At 40.4% G+C, this 19,360-nt stretch overlaps 1 protein-coding gene across 1 annotated transcript in view; it reads left to right on the top strand.

Annotated features, from left to right (window-relative positions):
- dnm1a (dynamin 1a) overlaps positions 1-16,621 on the top strand; it is a 67,044-nt gene extending 50,423 nt beyond the window's left edge. Inside the window, exons 16-22 of the mRNA XM_062988936.1 lie at positions 7,905-8,014; positions 8,654-8,765; positions 8,960-8,971; positions 9,486-9,656; positions 10,333-10,574; positions 11,718-11,921; positions 16,263-16,621. Coding sequence (XP_062845006.1) covers positions 7,905-8,014; positions 8,654-8,765; positions 8,960-8,971; positions 9,486-9,656; positions 10,333-10,574; positions 11,718-11,921; positions 16,263-16,299 — 888 coding nt within the window. The 3' untranslated portion in view covers positions 16,300-16,621. The remainder of the gene's footprint in view (positions 1-7,904; positions 8,015-8,653; positions 8,766-8,959; positions 8,972-9,485; positions 9,657-10,332; positions 10,575-11,717; positions 11,922-16,262) is intronic.
- The last annotated feature ends 2,739 nt before the right edge of the window (positions 16,622-19,360 follow it).

Raw genomic sequence — 19,360 nt, 5'->3', positions numbered from 1 at the left:
CGGCTGTAGATCGGCTGTTCTTGATTTCCTCTCCTTCATGCTCGCTTACTGATGAAAACAATGCCTTCACAATTGGAGGCGTCTATTTTTCGGGGGAAACTTTAGTGTACTTTTAACAAGCCGTTGCCCTTTCATTAAATGTTCAGATGTGTTTTATAGGAGGGGTTAAATTTAGTGCCTACATGGCTACAGCGATACCAACAGATGCTCGTTTGCTGCAGTTTCAGATCACACTGATAACACTGTGGGAAACACATTGTTAGGAATATAATGGAATAATACACAGCTTCTGACTATTAACAATAATTATTATCAATGATTATTAATAAACAGCACTGTCTTATCAGTCCATTCATTGACCCCTTCTGTCTTTTGGATGGGGACATTGTCAATATGCAAGAAACTGCTCCCATCATGATAGAAATGCTGTCAGAGTGAACAGGTAATCAGTCAGAATCAAATAAACCTGAATCATGTCAGCACATCATAACCGAGCCTCCAGAACCCCTTACTGTTGGGATCAGGCATCTCAATTTACTCAATACCATTTACTGGGTGCATTTCACTCATGTACTGATCCTAATAAAACAACAGTCAATTAAGGTCTGTGACTGAAGCTCCTACCATTCAGCAGCAATGAAAACTCTTTCAGTGTCAATTTGATGGTTTTCTTTTGCCATCTTAATGCACAATCAAGGTCAGCTGGGGTTAATTAGCTTTTCTGTGCATGGCACAAATCTAAGTGGGATGTTTGGTATTGATATTAAAGCTTAATTTACAAGAAACCAGTACATGTCAGTAGATGGATTGACTACTTTAAATTGCTCCTTGGTGTGAGCATGTAAATAAGTAAGTGTATGATGACCTAAAATAGATTTGCACCCCGTCCACAGTGTCTATAGCAGATGTGTCTGAGTTTCCAAGGCTTTGCTTTCACCCTGATCTAGATCAGTATGTAGAATAATGCTGCCTTATGATGACTAAATGAATGTTTTCATTAAGCACGTTTATTAATCATTTACAGTCCAGTCTAGACCAACTATGACAACCCTTGTGTTCGATGCAACCCCACAGTTTCTGCTAATGAGACTTGGCCAGCGGTGAGGAGGATTTTAGACCAGTTTGGGGTTTCTTGCATGAATATCCCTCTTTAGGTCAGACCGCAGCATCCTAACTGGGTTCAAATTTGGACAGATTTTCCAAAACTGTTCTGTTTATTTGGTCAATGCAAAGCACTAAACCGTAATCCACCTCATTTATGCTTTATAGTTTTTCACAGATTCCCAAATTCATCAGGATTTGGTGCAAAACTTTGGTGCAAAATAATTCATGCAACCTAATACCACAACCCTGATGAACCTAAAAAATGATGGTAAAGGATTTGGGCTATAACGTTTACCACTAGCGACAGCTCTGGTTCAGTTTGCCCGTCTTGTCTTGTGATTTCTCAGAATCGAGATGGAAAAGCACCGTCAAGGGCTCCAAGCGGTTGACCTTGATGTTGGATGGACGTTACAGTCCGACAGTCATCATTGTCAACTATGTGTGACGTGTCTCTTTAACTGGAGGTGCGAGAGACATACTGGGTACTTTACAGGGTTAACACGTCTCAGCCATTGTGTCTGAGCTTGTAGAATCACGGCTGGTTTGAATTTGGACCACGGGTTCTTTCTCCTCTGTCCTTCTTTCTCTGTCTCGCTTATTCGAACCAGAGACGGACGTTTCCTCCTGGAAAATCCACTCCGAACCAAGTCAGCAAAATGTCCCAGTCCCGCACATTTATAACGTACGGCCGTTTGAGCCAAACCGTTTCGGACTTTTTAAGAGTTACGTCCTGAAAGGAATGCGATTCTGTGTTTTTCTTTCACGAGTGAATTAAAGAAAGAGGGAGAGGAGGGAGCGTTTTAAAAATTGCCGTTGGCTGCTGCCCAAGGCGCAGTCTTTTCGGTAATGAGGGGTTAGGAGCGGTGTTATTGCTCCCATATGCTGCCCTGTGTTTCTGCTGCCTTTGATGCATGCCCTAGTCACCAGAACTTTACACACACACACACATCCGCACGTACACACAGTGTAAAAACCTTTTCCAACCTGTAAAAAAAAAAGGTGAGATTTCCGAGCTTTTTCCAGCTTTAGGTCACACATGATACACTTATCACCCACACAATTGCTGTATATCAAAAAACAGCATGCTGGATCAGCTAATATGACTATAAAAGATAGAAAATAAAAGAGCCTCTTTGTGATGCCAGTTTAGGAGCTTTTTATAGTCCATCTTGTAAACATGTGTAGCCTAAACTCTTTTTAGTACAAACAGTCGCACGACACGACACATCCTCGCTATTGTTGCAGGCGTAAAACTTTATTTTCCCAGTTTGCTAATACGTATTCATTCAGGATGAGCGTGCATGAATGGGCATTTGTGTCTAGGAGATTGTGTGCGCCTGTGCACGTGTCGGCCCTGTGTTACTGAGCCCCATTTTTGTTTGGATTACCCAAGCGGGGGCTGGAGTGAAACATGCGAGGTGTGTTTATAAATTCGCTCTGAACTTCCTCCGCTTTCATAATTATGCTGGTATTAGTCACGAGTCAAACAAAACAATGGAAAGTATTTGCAACCCTCAAACTGTAGGTCTCCACTAAAGGGTTCGGCAGAAATGTAGAATTTATGACACTATTTTCCGCTGAATGTGACAGATCGACCAAAAACACACTTAGTCTGCAGTGTTTGCTTGACTTTTGCATTAAGCTACAAGGATACATAATCTATTTGTATCTTGTACATATTATAAATATTTATAATAATTAATTTGGTGGATATTTGTGAGCTTTTTGTGTGTGGTGTAGTGGTAAGGCAAATGGCATTGTGTGAGCCTAGTCACTGGGGAAAAAGTGTCAGTGCACTCTTAGTGCAGGTCCCAAGCCCGAATAAATAGGAGGGTTGCGCCAGGAAGGACGTTCGGGGTAAAAACTCTGGAGCCACTGTGGCAAGGCCTAACGGGAGCATCATTTAAGGAGTCATTCAATTTAGGAGATATTTGCTGTCTGACCGGGGGGTGACCAAGATCCCATGATGGGTTGTGGGTTCTTTCACTGTTGCCTCAGATAGTTTTGGGGTTAGGGTTGAGTTTGTAATTAAGGTTAGGCCTTTAGTCTTATACTTTAGGTTTTGGGTTTCTTATTGGTATGATTCTTTCAAGTCAGAAGTGAGAAAGAAGCACTTTATTGCTTTATTTTTTTAGGAACTCACAGTAAAACCCATCCATTTTTTGCACTGACCTCTTCACAGGGAAACGTTAAACTATAAAAAACAGGCTCAAAATTAAAGAACACCAAAAACCTTTAAGTTTACACATATGAAATGTTTCAGGGCGACATTTTACTTTAGACTGAAAAGCTCTAGATTAAACCGATTGCGCTTAAAATTTGGGCTCGTCACTCTGTGGCACGCGTACATTTTCCAGTCTGAATTTTTACTGTATCAGATTTCAGGAGGTTTGGATTGTTTTTGTAAGGTAAAAGTTTCAGGTCAGCTTTTATGGAACTTGAAGTTTTATGAAGGATTCAGAAAAAGGTACCAAGCTGTTCGGCTTTGTAGGAATGTGCACATGGAGAATCATTCAATGCGTGTGTGGTGTGTGTGTTAGTCCTAGGGGAACTGAAGGGAAGTCAGAGGTCTGCCCTCACACACAGCGTTGTTAGGCTTTTCACCTTGTGATGACTTCCATTCACCGCCTTGCACAAGAGTGTGTGTGTGTGTGTGTGTGTGTGTGTTTTGTTTAACTCATTGGGGGAAGGGTGCTTCAGAGCAGGAACATGTGTGATTATGTTCACGATGCATTAAAGTTTTGATTTGTTTAGACGAGAGATTAAGCCAGATCATACGTAGTTAGTTTAGTAGTGAGCGTGCCTTCTTCTTTGTCTACTCCAATCCCATCACCTCCCTTAAAGGTGTATTGAGAGCGCTAGATCGTCCCCAGCAATTCTTCCTAAGAATCTTTAGACAGAAATAGCAATTTATCAATAAATGCTTGGAGTTCCCAGCGGGTGACTTCTTTTTTTGTGTGTAAATCTCAGACTAGCACTGATGTTTCTTCTGGTTAGCAATACTTTCCCCTTTGCTCATCTCCGGTCAGTCTTTTGTACTGTAGAGTCATAAACACTGACCTTGCCTGAGACTACAAATGCCTGCAGTTACTCTCTGGAATCTTTTGTGACTTCTATCACTTCTAGTAGATCTAACAGTTTAAATTTTCGTCCATTTTTTATAATCCTAGGAATCCTAGTCATTTTTGTCTCTCCATGCCATCAATTATTTTGACATTCCATTTTACACATCAAATTGTGTCATGTGGGTGGCATGGCGGCTCGGTGGGTAGCACTGTCGCCTCACAGCAAGAAGGTCCTGGGTTCAATTCCCAGGTGGAGCGGTCCTGGTCCTTTCTGTGTGGAGTTTGCATGCACTTCCCGTGTCCATGTGGGTTCCCTTCGGGTGCTCCGGTTTCCTCCCACAGTCCAAAGACATGCAATCAGGTTAAATGGAGCGTGTGTGTGAATGTGAGTGTGTGTGCCATGTGATGGACTGGGTCCGTCCAGGGTCTTTCCTGCCTTTTTCTCAGTGAATTGTACCCATCGCCACCCTGAATAGGATAAAGAGGTGGTAAAATAGACAGTGAATAAAATGAATGAATCAATGAATGAATTTTGTTATAGGTGTGTGTGTGTGTGTGTGTGTGTGTTATATAAAAGTCTGTTGGAAGGACGACCTGCCGTCCTCTCTCATGATACGTTGCCCTGCTTTCTCCATCATGCCATACTCATAGATAATTCAGCTTCCACACGGTTCATCTCTCCCGTGTCTCCACTTATTTTCTCTTTCCTCCTCCGTCCCTGCGTCTCCTCTCTCATTTCTTTGCCTCAATTTTCCTTTTCACTCTCTGGCCAAGAGAAGGGAAAATCTATGAGTCACTAAATAAAATAAGCCTCTCCCCGCTATGTGTATGTGTATTTGTGTATGTGTGTGTGTGTGTGTGTAAGTTTGCATTTGTGTGCATATGTATGTGTGTATTGTGTATGTGTATATTTGTACATGTGCACAATTGTGCATGTGTGCGCGTGTGTGAGTATTTGTGTATGTGTATCTGCATGTACAGTATATGTGTGTGTGTGTATTTGTGTATATACAATGTGCAATTATGTATATGTGTGCTGTATTTGTACAGTATACATGTATATTTGTGTGTGCATAGTTTGTATTTGTGTATTTGCATGTACAGCGTGTGTCTGTATTTGCTGTATGTAGCTTTGTGTGCATTTGTGTATATGTGTATGTACACAGAATGTGTGTATGTGGGTGTGTGTTTGTGTGCGTATTCATGAGTGTATGTGTGCAATTGTGTATGTGTGTATATTTGTGTGAGTGTGTTTATTCTGTGTGTGTATGTATGTGCATTTTTGTATATGCATGTACAGTGTGTATGTGTGTATGCTGTGTGCAGATTTGTATGTGTGTGTGTGTTAAAGTGTGTACAACAGTTATATGATGTCACTCCTTCAACCTGTTAGTAACGAGGTGTTCTATCTCTGGAGAGCAGCGGCTGGGCCAGCTGGCACGTCTACCTGTCCAAAATAACACCGTTCCCTCTTTCCACTCTCTTTAAATCTCTCCATTGGTCTCTCGTTCATTCTCTTACCCCTCACTGTAAGTTCGGAAAGCCCCCGAGCTCCGTTCCAATCATCCAGTTTACACTCGGGCCAAGTCCCATTCAGATCTGAGCAGGGATACGGGGAGGTACAGAACAGAACAGTACCGGTCTGGAGAGGTAGAAATAGAGCAGCTCTGGGTTTGCACTATTTTTCGTTTTACTGTGGGTTTCCTTTAGACACTTTGGACACTTTTTACCTCTCAAATAAGTGCGAGGTTTCAGCTATTGTTCCCCAGTCATGTGTCTGCACTGGTGGGCTAGCATGTTTTACTGCTGCACTAACCAAGCACCCTCTTAAAGAAAGAAAAAAGGGAGAAAAAAGCCATATATTTTTGTTCTCATTGGACAGAGGGCAGATTTGTGTTTGAGACTGCTGCTTATTTCTACTAGAATAAGAAAATAAGAAGTGCAAATGTTTGATAAAAAAGTCAAATGTTGATAAATGCGGTGCCCAGGTGGCGCAGCGGGATATTCCTCTAGAACACCAGCGCCGAGATTCTGAACTCCTCGGTTTAAAACTCGCCGTTGCCACCGATCGACTGGGCGCCATCTAGCAGGCATAATTGGCAGTGCCTGCAGCAGGTTTGTTTCTGCTAGGGCGGGGTGACCGGACTATGTGGACGGGGTCTTCAAACGATGTGTAAGGACCCTGATTAGCAGATAGAGAGGTGCCTGTGCAGAATGCATGGGTGAAAAAGGGTTCCACAAAGGGCTGCACACTGTCTAGGGTGGAAATATCTAGAAAACACAATGAAACACAATCACTGAAACGGTTTTATTAAAGCAAGTGCATTATAGGACCAAAAAACATCATCTAAAAAACACAGGTCCAGACTGGCTAGTTTTGTTATAGATATATAACACTCCACCAAAATCTTCAGTCCTTACAAATAACAACATGGGGGAAAAAATAATTCCACCCTATACAGCTTTAAAATGATTCATTCTGACAGGACTGAACGTTGCTTAGTCAGTTGTGGTGGGTCCAGAACCACCCAGAATGGCTGCTTAGAAAGCAGGAATGTCCCTGGATGAGGTGCCAGTCTCTTTACCCATTCACTCACAACTATGGGCAATTTATAACAGCCAGTCCAGCTGGCATATAACAAATATTAACATGTGATGAATGTTTTCTTGGGGGTTTTTTATATGTCTGACCGTTCACACCAAACAACCTCAGCATAAAGTGATCATAAGGTGTGTTATTTTTATGACGGTTGCAGGAAACCACAGTCCCATGAACTTCTTAATAGCTTTAGTCAATCTGTGCCCATTATTTTGGTGGTGTGTGGTTGTTTTGGTGTTTGTTTTGCTCATGAGATCTGTCATGCCACTAATTTGTTTGTAAGCTTTCAGAATTGTGCCTGAGATTCATTAAATCCATTGATCCTGGACTGTTTTGTACTTTTTGGTCTCTGATGAGTAAAAGAAGAATGAGGACGAAGGGAAATCTGAATTGTGGACAGAAACCGCAGAGCCAGCTCACCACTCGGTGACTCCTCGTGCTGCTATTTTAACCTGAAATACATGGAAGCCGTTCTCTCTGAACTACAAACTGGGGCTGGTTTGGTTCTGCACAGCTGCTGTGGCTTTATAGATGCTGTGTGTGTGTATGTGTGTGTGTGTGTGTTTTAACTATAGCTGGTGTGCCAGGGTGTGGTCCCTTTCTCCGGGTAGGGGAATACCAACGGCGAGAGTTTTGCCCCTGATGGCCCGCCAGGCTGCTGTGGTGCACCGGCCGCTTTGCAGACTACACTGTCGCCTCACTGGTTTATTTTAGCTCCACAGGCTCTAATCAGTTCCAGCCCTTCTGCGGTGGGGCCCGAGGAAGAAAAAAAAATAAAACGATAGAAAAATTTCTTCCTCTCTTTCTTTCTCGCTTAGACTTTGGTGTAATGTTACTTAGCTTTCATTCTGGCATTCATTCATTAACGTTAGCCATCTGTAGTTAATGCTGTGTATTTTATTTTCGTCTGATTCTCCCAGTGGCACACACGTGTTGGCTGTTGTTCTCTTTACACGTCCTGTTGAGATGTTAAGCCGATTCACTTTCGGGAAACTCCACTTTTGACTCGTTTTATCTTTTAAAAGATTAGAAGCATGTCAAAACTTTTTTTTTTGCATTAACTAGTTCATATACAATAATAATACAATAAAATTAACATGCCTCCATCCCTCATGACTCTATTCTGTCCCCTACAGGAGAAAGAGAAGAAGTACATGTTGCAGGTGGATAACCTGAAGCTGCGGGATGTTGAGAAAGGATTCATGTCCAGCAAGCACATCTTTGCCCTGTTTAACACTGAACACAGGTAAAAGCACCTCTTTAAATCATGCTGTGCTTAAAATGTTTCAGTAAATTAGTGTTACACAGATAAAGCCAACAGAATTTACTTTATTTTTGTAAGAAACGGGAATGCCGAGGCAGTCTTGGGCTTCTGTGACTGAATAATTGGAAAACATTCTTCTGTGTTTAACATTTATGGCAATTAGAAGACACTTTTATCCAATGTTGTAGCCTAGTGGTTAAGGTTCTGGACCAGTAATTAAAAGGTCACTGATTCAGGTAGCCACTGTTGGACCCTTGAGCAAGGCCCTTAACCTTCAATTGCTTAGACAATATACTGTCACAGTACTGTAAGTCGCTTTGAATATAAAAGTGTCTGCTAAATGCGTAAATGTAAATGTTAAGGTCCTTGCTCAGGAGCCCAACAGTGTCAACCTGGCAGCCCCCTTATGACTAAACCAGTACCTTAACCACTAAGCTACGACTGCTCACTACTAGAGTAAGGGAAACAGCCCACTGTATGTTGCTCTGGTGAAAAGCGTCAGATTTTTATGCTGTAAATATAAAAAAATGTAAGTAAATTCATTTTCAAAAATATTTAAGGAGAGCATCAGTCATATAACTTTATTGTTTTGCTTTTATTTAAAAAAACAAACAAACATAGGAATGTGTACAAAGATTACCGTCAGCTGGAACTGGCATGTGAGAGTCAGGAGGATGTGGATGGATGGAAGGCTTCTTTCCTCAGAGCTGGTGTTTACCCAGAACGTGTGGTGGTGAGTCTGAAATATTAAATCCAAAATGACGAATCCTGTTATTTACTGTGACTAATAGTTGGCCAGGACTTCTAGTTCTTACTGCCGTTTAGCAAATCTAGCCCTGCAAAGCGCCTGGTTTATTCCTAAAATTATTATTGTGTTTTGTTTCCAGTGTGTAATTCTTTTTTCTTTTTCTCTTGGCATCCTCATAGGAGAAGGACAAGGTGTGTATTTCATCTACTGACCAATCTAAGTTGTATCTTGCAACTTGGGGTGGGTGATATATCTCAAATCATCTTAAATTCTATATCACAGTATATACAATAGGTAATTTATATCACTGTAATTGTATTTGTCATAGTCATGATCAAAATCACTGTTTCCTTTTAGGCTGGTAGAAAAACAAATTTCTGCTTTTTCTCCTTGATGGTCAAACTGCAAATCTGGTGGTCTATTTTACAGGAATCACACATTCAGCTTGTGTTTAATTGGAACACTTTATTAAGCAAAGCTCTGCCATCAGAAAGGAAAAACATTGGCTAATATAATTCAAAGTGGGTTGAGTCCTGACCTGGTTGAGACCTTGAACAGGGTTAAGGGACCAAACCCCAACCTTTAAGCCAAAATCCATCACAAATGTCTCCAGATTGATCGGAGATAAAGTCTGGAAATGCACGACTAACCACAATGTAATTAAATTTGTAACTGATCAGTGCATGCTTTTTTTCTACTGTGTAGAGCGATGCCAGCGATGAGAACGACTCGGATGGCTTTGTGCACTCCATGGACCCGCAGTTGGAGAGACAAGTGGAGACCATCCGCAACCTGGTGGACTCCTACATGGGCATCGTCAACAAGACCATCCGTGACCTCATGCCCAAAACCATCATGCATCTCATGATCATCAACGTAAGTGCCAGACGCCTGACGCACCCAGTTTATAGTGCGACGCTTCCCTCCCTGAATCAGCAGACGAGTGTGTTGTACAGTCAGCTCTGAGCTCTGGGTTTTATAGAAGGGTCGACATGTGAGTCACAGCACTTTACCTCAAACGACCTTCTATAAACTCACAATTTACACAATAAAAGATCCTACACTGTTACTACAGCAAACCCCCCTCTGATCCCAACTCAGAACATACAGTTTTGTGAAATAGTTATGTTTATTTAAAGAACAAAGTTGTCCAACACCTATATCAGCCTTGTAAAAAGTAATTGTCCCTTAAACTTAACCGGTTGCACATCGTTTATGAGCAACGACTGCAACTAAACCTTTTTAACCTTTATGGCATCTAGCAGATGCTTTTAGCCGAAGCAACTTGAGGATTAACAGTGTAGACATTGGGAGGTGCATTTCTCAGTGCGCTCTCAGTGCCGGTCCCAAGCCCCGGATAGAAATAGGAGGGTTGCGTTTGGAGCGGACCAGATCTGCTGTTTCAACTCCAAAAAAGGGCAGTTGTAGTCTAGTGGTTAAGTTATTGGACTAGCCCCACCACCCTTAACCCTCAATTGCTTAGACAGAATACTGTCACTAATAAACCCTAAGCAAGTATTTTTCTTTCTGTCCGCCTCTCTGGTCCTCTCAGACGAAGGAGTTCATCAATGCGGAGCTGCTGGCTCAGCTTTATTCATGTGGAGATCAGAACACGTTGATGGAAGAATCAGCAGAGCAGGCCCAGCATCGGGACGAGATGTTAAAAATGTACCACGCTCTCAGAGAGGCTCTGAGCATCATCGGAGACATCAGTACCAGCACCGTATCCACCTCTCTGCCTCCGCCCGTGGACGACTCCTGGTTACAGGTGCAGCGCATCAACTCTGGAGGAAGGTATGAGAAATCGCTCAGCTTTGCATGTTATTGAAAAGTAGGCATAAACCGGAGAAAATCCTTGACACAATAACCAGGAGCGTCAGGACCCATGCTATTCAGGCTCACTGTGAGTGAGGTGCCACACCCTGGACCAGGACCATGCTGTCATTCTGGCACGGCTATTATGCTGTAAAAACAATCAAGTGGCTCCACCTAGAGCTGGAACATGGTAAAGGTTCCTTCTTTGGTATTCTTGTGAGGCTGGTCGTCATTCTCTCTAGCACAGTTTACATCTGGAGAAAGTCATACCCACAGTTTTTCTAAAACCCACACAAACACACACAAAACGACTCACAGGGCAGAAGCACACACACACACACAACAACTCAAACTGAAGTAAAAAGATGCACATCACAGGGCAGAAGCACACACACACACACGCACACACAAAATGACTTAAACTTATGTAAAAAGATGCCAGTCCATCACAGGGCAAAAGTGCGCACACACACACACACACACGTTCACACACAGTCAGGGCAATTTTAGTAGCTCCGGTTGGTGTGACTGCATGCCAGGAGCATCCGGAGGAAACCCACTTTCTGTGGAAACCCACATTCTGTGAGATGACCATGCTACCCACTTCGCCACTGTGCTGCCTTTATTATTATTATTATTATTATTATTATTATTTGTGGATGTTTTTTGTACAATAATACTTTTTATAATAATATATAAATAAATAATAATATTTTAAATAATTGTTTATAATATTTTATTATTAATTTTAATTATTTTAATAATTTTAATACTTATTTTAATAATTTTAATACTTATTTTAATAATAATTCATTTTAATTTTAATAATTATAATACATATTTTATTGACTTATGTTGGAAAGTGGTTCCAGTTTTTGGATTTTTCTTGTGTAGTTTGAAAAGTGACTGAAGCTTCTTCACTGATTTATAGCAAAACAAATAAGTTAATATTTTGTTGTAGTTTGTAACCTAAAAAGCAAATTTTGTTGCTTAGTTTAGTTTAAAGATCTGATTTAATAAAAAAAAAAACCTGGTTTTGTTTAATGTCAAATAAATGGCGCTTGGAGGAATTGTCAGCTTTTTTCTTTCTTCTCTGTATTTCTCACTTTGTCTCATGAGCAGATCTCCAGCCACTAGCCCCACTCCTCAAAGACGAGCTCCTCCGGGACCGCCGGGTCGGCCTGGTTCTCGTGGTTCTGCTCCGGGACATCCCTCCGCTGGCGGGCCTCCAGTGCCCTCTCGCCCTGGGGCGTCTCCTGACCCGTTCGGAGGCCCACCCCCTCAGGTGCCCTCACGGCCTAACCGCGCCCCTCCCAGCGTGCCCAGGTGAGAGAAACTAGCCGTAGACTAAATCTCGACTAAATGAAGTGATTAGTATAGAATCATGCAGATGAGTGTTGGAAGTTGTTGCTGTTATTGTGATCAGTTTTGCCTAACGAGAAAATCCATCTGCTCTCAGCCGAGGAGTGTGAGACCTCCGAGCACGGCGCTGTGGGTGAGTGATGATTAGGGATCTTCATAAGTCACCATTTCAGTGTTTAATGGCATTGCTCATTCTAATCATTCACTGACTAACGATAGCTTCTTTATGCAAAATGCTAATACGTTTCTCTTTAACCATCATTCATTCATTTTACAGTCTCTTATCTAGAGTTTTATTTGTACTCACGACCGCTAGGATTAATTTAATTATTTAGAGCTTCACATACACATATTCAGCAGGTTATTGTCTAGTGTTGATGGAAAGTCTTAATGGCTACGTAAATAATTTAAAAAACACATGAAGTACATGCACGCAGATAGCTGAGCACAGACTAAATGTTCTACATCACGGTTTCTCTGGGTGGCTCACGAGCCAAAAAAATTGGTCACAGAGAAAAATAATAAAGATTAAATTAAACAAATTTTAACAGGCACTTAAGCACAATGAACTTGTACACAAAAACCCTTTGAGGAGGCTTTATGTTAAGTATATTTTGCTTTGTGTTTTGTTATGATGCATCGTTTGTGTTGCCTTGGTCACAGTAAAATATATAATATATAAAATATATAGAATTTCTAATTAATTTAATAATGCACTTGTAATTCTTAGTTGTTCAGTTTTGTGCGATTTTTGAAATCGATCTCGCACTAACCGGGCAGCAGTTTGCCCTGATGTCCACAATCACTCTCTACAATACTGACTGCTCTAATCCTGATGAGATTTCAGAGTGTAGTGTCTCTTGATGGTATAGACACCTTTGTGACCGGGTATAGAACATTAGTGCAACATAACAGCTTAGATACACTAGTACTGGTCTCACACAGATGGATATTTTGACACTTTAGGAATTTGATGATTTCCGCAACTGACTTGGTCATTTTGGTGACTGAATGATTAAAACACTACTTTGTCCTAAAAAAGGTCATAATTTTGGGTGCTGGGCAGTTCAGTTGGCACAGCGGTCTGTTACACTAACTCACCAATGCGGAGATCTGTATTTAAACCTCAGCAGTGCTATCGGCTGGCAGGGTGTCTATACAGTCATGAATAGCTGTGTCTGAGGGGGGTGGCTGAGACGCTGTGATGAATTAATTTGGAATGCCATTTTCACTAGATGATAAGGATTTTAATGAATTTAAAAACTACTTTAGAAAGGCACATGATAATCTAAATTAATTTGGTATTTTTCGAAAGCTTTAGGTCATTGTAAAGGTTAACAGAGTACAAAGTCCTATTGTAATATCTTCTATTGCATAAAATATTATGCGCAGTGGTAAAACACACGCTGTTCACCAGAGCTTAGATCTCGAATACATCGTATCGAATCTCGGCTCTGCCGAGGGGGCGTGGAGCAGCCTCGTCCTCCCCAATCAGGAGCAGGGACCAGCATTAGTGAGAGGATGATTGACGGGCAGAAAATTGGATGTGCTAAAGTGGGAGAAAAAGGAGGAAAAAATGTCTGGAAAAACAGTTCTGACCTTTAACTGGAGCCTCAAAGCAAAACATCTAAATTAAAGTTATTTTATTTCGTGCTAGATTAAATGACAGACCGGCTATGCAGACTGACTCTCTGTCACTCAGAGGTTTTGCACTTCAGTCTGCAGGTCAATGCCTCCGTTTTTCTTGGACACCCTTTGCTATTTCTCCTCTCCCACCTCCCTCCTTCACTCCTCCTCACCCCCACCTCTTGATTTTATCACTCTTTACAGAATAACTATCAGTGACCAGTGAGGACCAGAGCGTCTGGTATGTGTGTGTGGTACTCGGTCATCACCTCCACTACTCAGTGCTAAATCCTGCTTATTTTCTGCATCTTTCATCCAGACTGGAACTTCATTTGAAGATTCCTGAGATTCATATAAGCCACAAAATCCCTCACACTGTTACGATCCAGAAATCTCTGAGACGCTTCAAACTCCTTCAACATGCTGATATTCAAATAATAATAATATTGTAGACTGTGTGCACAGGGTCAGCAAAACAAACCTCAATCTCCCGGACAGCTCAGTTTCACACTTCAAAATATACAGTGAGGGCCAAATGTCTGGGACCTCTACTGAACCTACTGAAGCTAATCTAACTCTGTTTTGGACAGTAAGGATGCTAGCCCTGTACCCCTATCAGATGTTGGTACAACTTTTTGTCTCAGTTACCTTGAGAATCACTTTAATACTAGTAGGTGTCCAAATTTAATCCAGAGCAGGACCCATCATGGTTAGATTAGCTCTGTGATACACTATTAAAAATCAGCATGCACTGAAGGATGGAAAGGCCACGTTCAGCGCAGATAGAGATAAGTGATAGATACAGACCTTATCTGGCATTATCTCTATCGAAACATTGCATTCTTGAACACCTTGCTGAACGAGCCACAGGTCTCAGAACAGATTCGGGATAGGCCAATGTGCCTATCGGGCTCACACTGCATTGGTGAGCTGGTGTGTGAGAATACGTGTAACGCTGGACTGTGCTGGTTTTGTTTTAATCCAAAGACTTTTATTTCATGCTTTCAGAATGGAAATAGTGAAGTGTTATTACTGCAGAGGGGTGGGTGGGGGTGATACGGGTAAAAGAATCATTAATATTAATGGTTTTAAAGGAAAATGTGCTTTTTATATTATAATCTTAATAAAACAACAACCATTTAAGATGTTTTGTGCCCTCTTTCTCACAACTAACAGTGGCTGCAAACAATAACGACAATGATCTAACAACCATAACCATACTAATATTTACATAAACATTCCTAATACATCTTTAGGGCTTTGTTACATGTCCAGAGGCACTGACTTAGCTTCGTTTTTTGTTGACGATTAAATAAATGTAAAACTGTTATTTGTGTGATTATTTTATATATTAAATAAAATTCTAAATGAACCTCTTTTACCAACCTTGATCCTCTTACCACACTTTTGTGGTAGAAATACATTCAGATTATTTTGTCTGTAGTTGGGTGTTGTACCCTACCATAACTAGATGTCATAAAACTCCCGTAAACAATAATGCGTGTTTATGTCAAATACAATCAATATTCCTAACACACACTTCACAGCCAGGTTTCAACACTGAAACTGAATCCTGCTAAAAGTCGTCTGTTTTTCATCACGTTCGTCATGTTCATCCATGTTTTGGTGGCTGTTACATGTGATTGATGTAATCTACATGACTCAGACATTGTGGTGTTCTGTGATTATTGTAAACTGCTTGCTGTGTAGTGTGGCATGTTATACATGGTCTGTAGGGTTTTTTAGGGGTAAAATACATGTTTGGGGTGAAATACTGACTAAAATACTAACATTCATCTTGATTAGTACGTCTCTAAAAAGCTGGATGAAAAAAATGAGTTTTCCCTCTGCATAATGCAAACCAGTAACATTAGTCTGACTTATAAATTGTATGAGAAAGAATAATAATGTTATTTTGTGAAGCTGTGACATTACCAAACCATTTCTAAACTCATTTCTAGATTTACTTTTGACGTACCATCTAGGCTAATGCATTATTGTTAGTATACTGTACTTTAACCAGGATGAGATAGAAGCTGACCGACTACTGACAACTAACTAAAAAACTAAACTGTTTTTGACAACTAATTAAATAAGAACAGTTTTTGGAAGTGGATTCAGATGTTTGGACCCTCCGGAGATGCCGGTGCAGAATGCAGGGGCGAGAAGAGGAGAGCTGTGCACATGTTGAAAGAGGCGAGTACGTGATGTGCTCTCCTCGGATGCAATCGGGTATCCCTCAGCAGTGGAGGACAAATTGAGAGCGCTAAATTGGGAGGAAAATGGGGAGAAAATGCAAATAAAAAAATAAATAAATAGAAAAAGATTTCAAACCATCAGTGATTAATTTACAGAAGCAGACTTTTGCGAATCAGAGACATCCCTGACACACCTGATATAAACGTTGAGCTTAATAACAAGCCCATTAAGCTTGATCAGGAGTGTTTGGTACAGAGAAAGTTGCAGTAACCCTTGGTGTAAATAATCCTTACATTATTATATAACTATTATAATTTATTCCATACTGCCTCATATGTGCTGAAACGTACATCTGTTCTGTATCACACAAACCCGCCAGTGTACATGTTGTCATGTATGTATGGCATGAGTGTGTGTTGTGTGTGTCTCATCCTTGTCTTCTCTCTTGTCTGTGTGTCCCTCTGTGTGTTTCCACGCCAGCCGACGACCCCCACCCTCACCCACCCGACCCATGTGATTCACAGACCCAGTCCTCATAGACTTTTAGCTTCTCCCACCTGAAAGAGGACACACCCAGCACACCACCCAACCGGCTGAACCTGATGCCATGCTTCTGCAGTCTGATTTGCCTTAACACACACATACATACACAACACTGCACAAAAGGCCAATGCACTTCACATGATTTCACGGACTAAATTGCTCAAAATATAAATGTGCACTATGATTAACAAATGACACGCCTAAATTAGGCATAAAATAAAATGCATTAGTTTATACATAAGTACTGAGCACCTTTTGCTAGGTTGTTAATACAGACAATGCAAAACGTGTTGCTGTCCGGCTATTTATCACTGCTAATGACGCAGATAAACATTAAGTCTTATCTAGACAACATAAAACGATTCATTTTTAGAGATAACAGTGTCACACAGTGTCAGAAACCAGTGAAGCAAGGTTGTTTACCCTATAATAGCTTAACAGAACAGACTGCTTTACATTAAGCCCAAATAGTGAAGTTGAGTTTTTATTCCCTTGTAAGCAGCAATAATGCAGCTGCAAACATCAGGCATCAAACATTTGGCTAATTGACTACTGGGAAAGAGGTGAATTACCTTATATGTAATTAATTTCACTCACTATTTCTTATTGTTTGACCGAAGTCAAAGAGCATTTTTGCATATTCTGTTACTTTTCTATTTATTTTCTTTGTCTATCAATTTGCTTTTCTTTACTTGTTTATCTTTCATGTTCTATCATGTTGTTTTTCTGTTTAACACAATCCCTGCATCAATATCCTTTTCCAAAGGCAGATGCATTGTTGCATTACCACTCCTAGAGATTCCTGGAGAATCGAGCTAACTGCATCCATTTACTGAGTGTGTTTGTTCTGAACGTTTCTGTTGTTCTGCTTTTATGTTGTTTTTATCTTTGTGGTTTTGGGTCAGTGCTCCTTGAAGTCACAGGCCGAGGTTAGTTCTGGTTTTACCACCCAAATTTATTCCTTTTTGCAAAACCTGGTTCATGTTTCTTGGTGCCACCAAGTTGAATTTGTCACTTCACAGTTTGACACTGATTTAATTACAAGTAAACAAACAGGGTAGGATCGTTGTCCTCCAGCCGTGCTGACTTTAAGGGTCACTTTCTTTACTAATTTCTTTGCTGCAAACCTTTTAGTTGTTTTGATATTCACTCTACTTTCTCTTTTTTCTCCTTTTCTTTCACCTTTTGCTGCTCAGCCGGCCGAACAGGGGGAGTCCTTCACACCCCGAGAGCCCTCTTCCTGACTCCTAAAGCTTTTCTTATTATTTTGTGTTTTGTTTATTTTCCTCTTTATACATAATTTAATTTTCTACATCTACACTTTCACCTTCATTTACTTACTTACTCCTTCTATTCATTCTTTTATGCTTCCTTCTCCTTTTTCTTTTTGACAACTTCTTACTCTCTTACTATCCTTCCTTTACCGACTTTATAATTTTCTACCTCTTTTTGTTTCCTCTTCCATTTCTGTTTCATTCATACTTTCATTTGTCTGTTCTTTTCCTCTTACTGGCCTCTTACTTTCCATTTTTCTTTCCTCCCTCTTCCTTGTCCTTCTTGGTTTTATTCATTTGTAAATCATTTTCTTATTCTCATTTCTGCTTTTCTTTTTTCCCACGTACCATTGCTTTTTTACGTTCTATTTAATTTAGTGAACTAAAAACCAAACCACATGTGCACAATTGAACTAAACTCTGACACAGTGTGGATGGTGAAAACCCTTAAAGGATGTGAAAACCCTCTTCAGATGTATCTTCTCATCGTGTGAAAACAAAAGAGGAATTCATTCATGTATGTGTAAAATTGTTGACGTGCTTTTGTTGTTTCTGTCACTCAGATGTTCGTCGTACAATGTTGATGTTAAATCCTCTGGTAAAAAATTACACAGTGTAATGCATACTTTATATAAACTCTATAACTTAAGTCCCCTGTGCTTCTGTATGGCCTCTTGCTATAACGTTAACATCTCCACAACAACTTTCTTTCCTCACCTTAAAAGGCAGCTAAAAAAGAGCGTTTAAAATGCTTAAAATGAAGTTCACCTTTTCAATACCTCTTAAAGATTTCACCTTTTCACATAGCGTACAGTTTATTCAGTGAGGCGGGATCGAAATAGAAAGTGCAATATGTCTCGTGATGGGCTAAATCAGCAGCCGATCACCAGTCACATCAACTTACACCGAGTAGAACTGAAGTCTGTGAAGGTGAACATAAATATATTCCAGAGTCGCACATTCACATGACATGAATGAGCATATAAGAAACATAAGTGAGTGTGCATGACCTTAATCACTGCATTAATCTTATTCTTTATCATACATTCAAGCTCAAGATATGTAGATATTAGCATCTCTTTCGGGCGCTCAGCAGTGCCGTTTGGGTGGTATTCGTTTCTCAGGGTGACATCTGCAATAAGATATTTACGTATCCACATTGATGGCCAAGAAAATTAACGTTGCACTTGTTGTTTTGCTTAGTAATTCTAGCTAATACAAATAACTGTGCTGGAAAACTAAATATGCCGAGTAGCTGAAGTTAGCTAAAGCTAAAAAACATCCAAGAAATCGCATGTATCTGGAAAATCACAGGCTGTGCATTCACACAGTGGCAACCAAAATGCTGCTTCTAATTTTAAATGCTTTGCAAAGAAGTGAAAAGCTCTAAAAGTCAGTGCTTGATGGCTGAACCAATGCTATTGTATGTCAAATTTTCTGCATAGACAAATTTTAGTAAATAAATCAGACAAAATTTAATTTGCTTTGAGTTTAAATTATATCTGCAACCGATACCCTAGGTGTGTTTACTTCGTTTATCAATTAATGGTTCAAGCTGTTAAAATATGTCGCTCCCAAAATGGCCTGTTAATAACTACAGGCTGAGAATTAATACAATATCACCCAACAGCTACCAATCATTATATGTTATTATATCGTAACAACACGTAGTACCGGATTTGGTCCACTATGTTAATTTTAGACGTTAAATGACATTTATGAAGCTTGAAAAGTAAGTCAGACAAGATCACGATCATGATT

The sequence above is a fragment of the Trichomycterus rosablanca genome, chromosome 26 (assembly GCF_030014385.1).
Source record: "Trichomycterus rosablanca isolate fTriRos1 chromosome 26, fTriRos1.hap1, whole genome shotgun sequence".
Taxonomy (NCBI): domain Eukaryota; kingdom Metazoa; phylum Chordata; class Actinopteri; order Siluriformes; family Trichomycteridae; genus Trichomycterus; species Trichomycterus rosablanca.
Note: the sequence above shows the minus strand (reverse complement) of the source record. Positions and strands in the feature narration are given on the sequence as shown.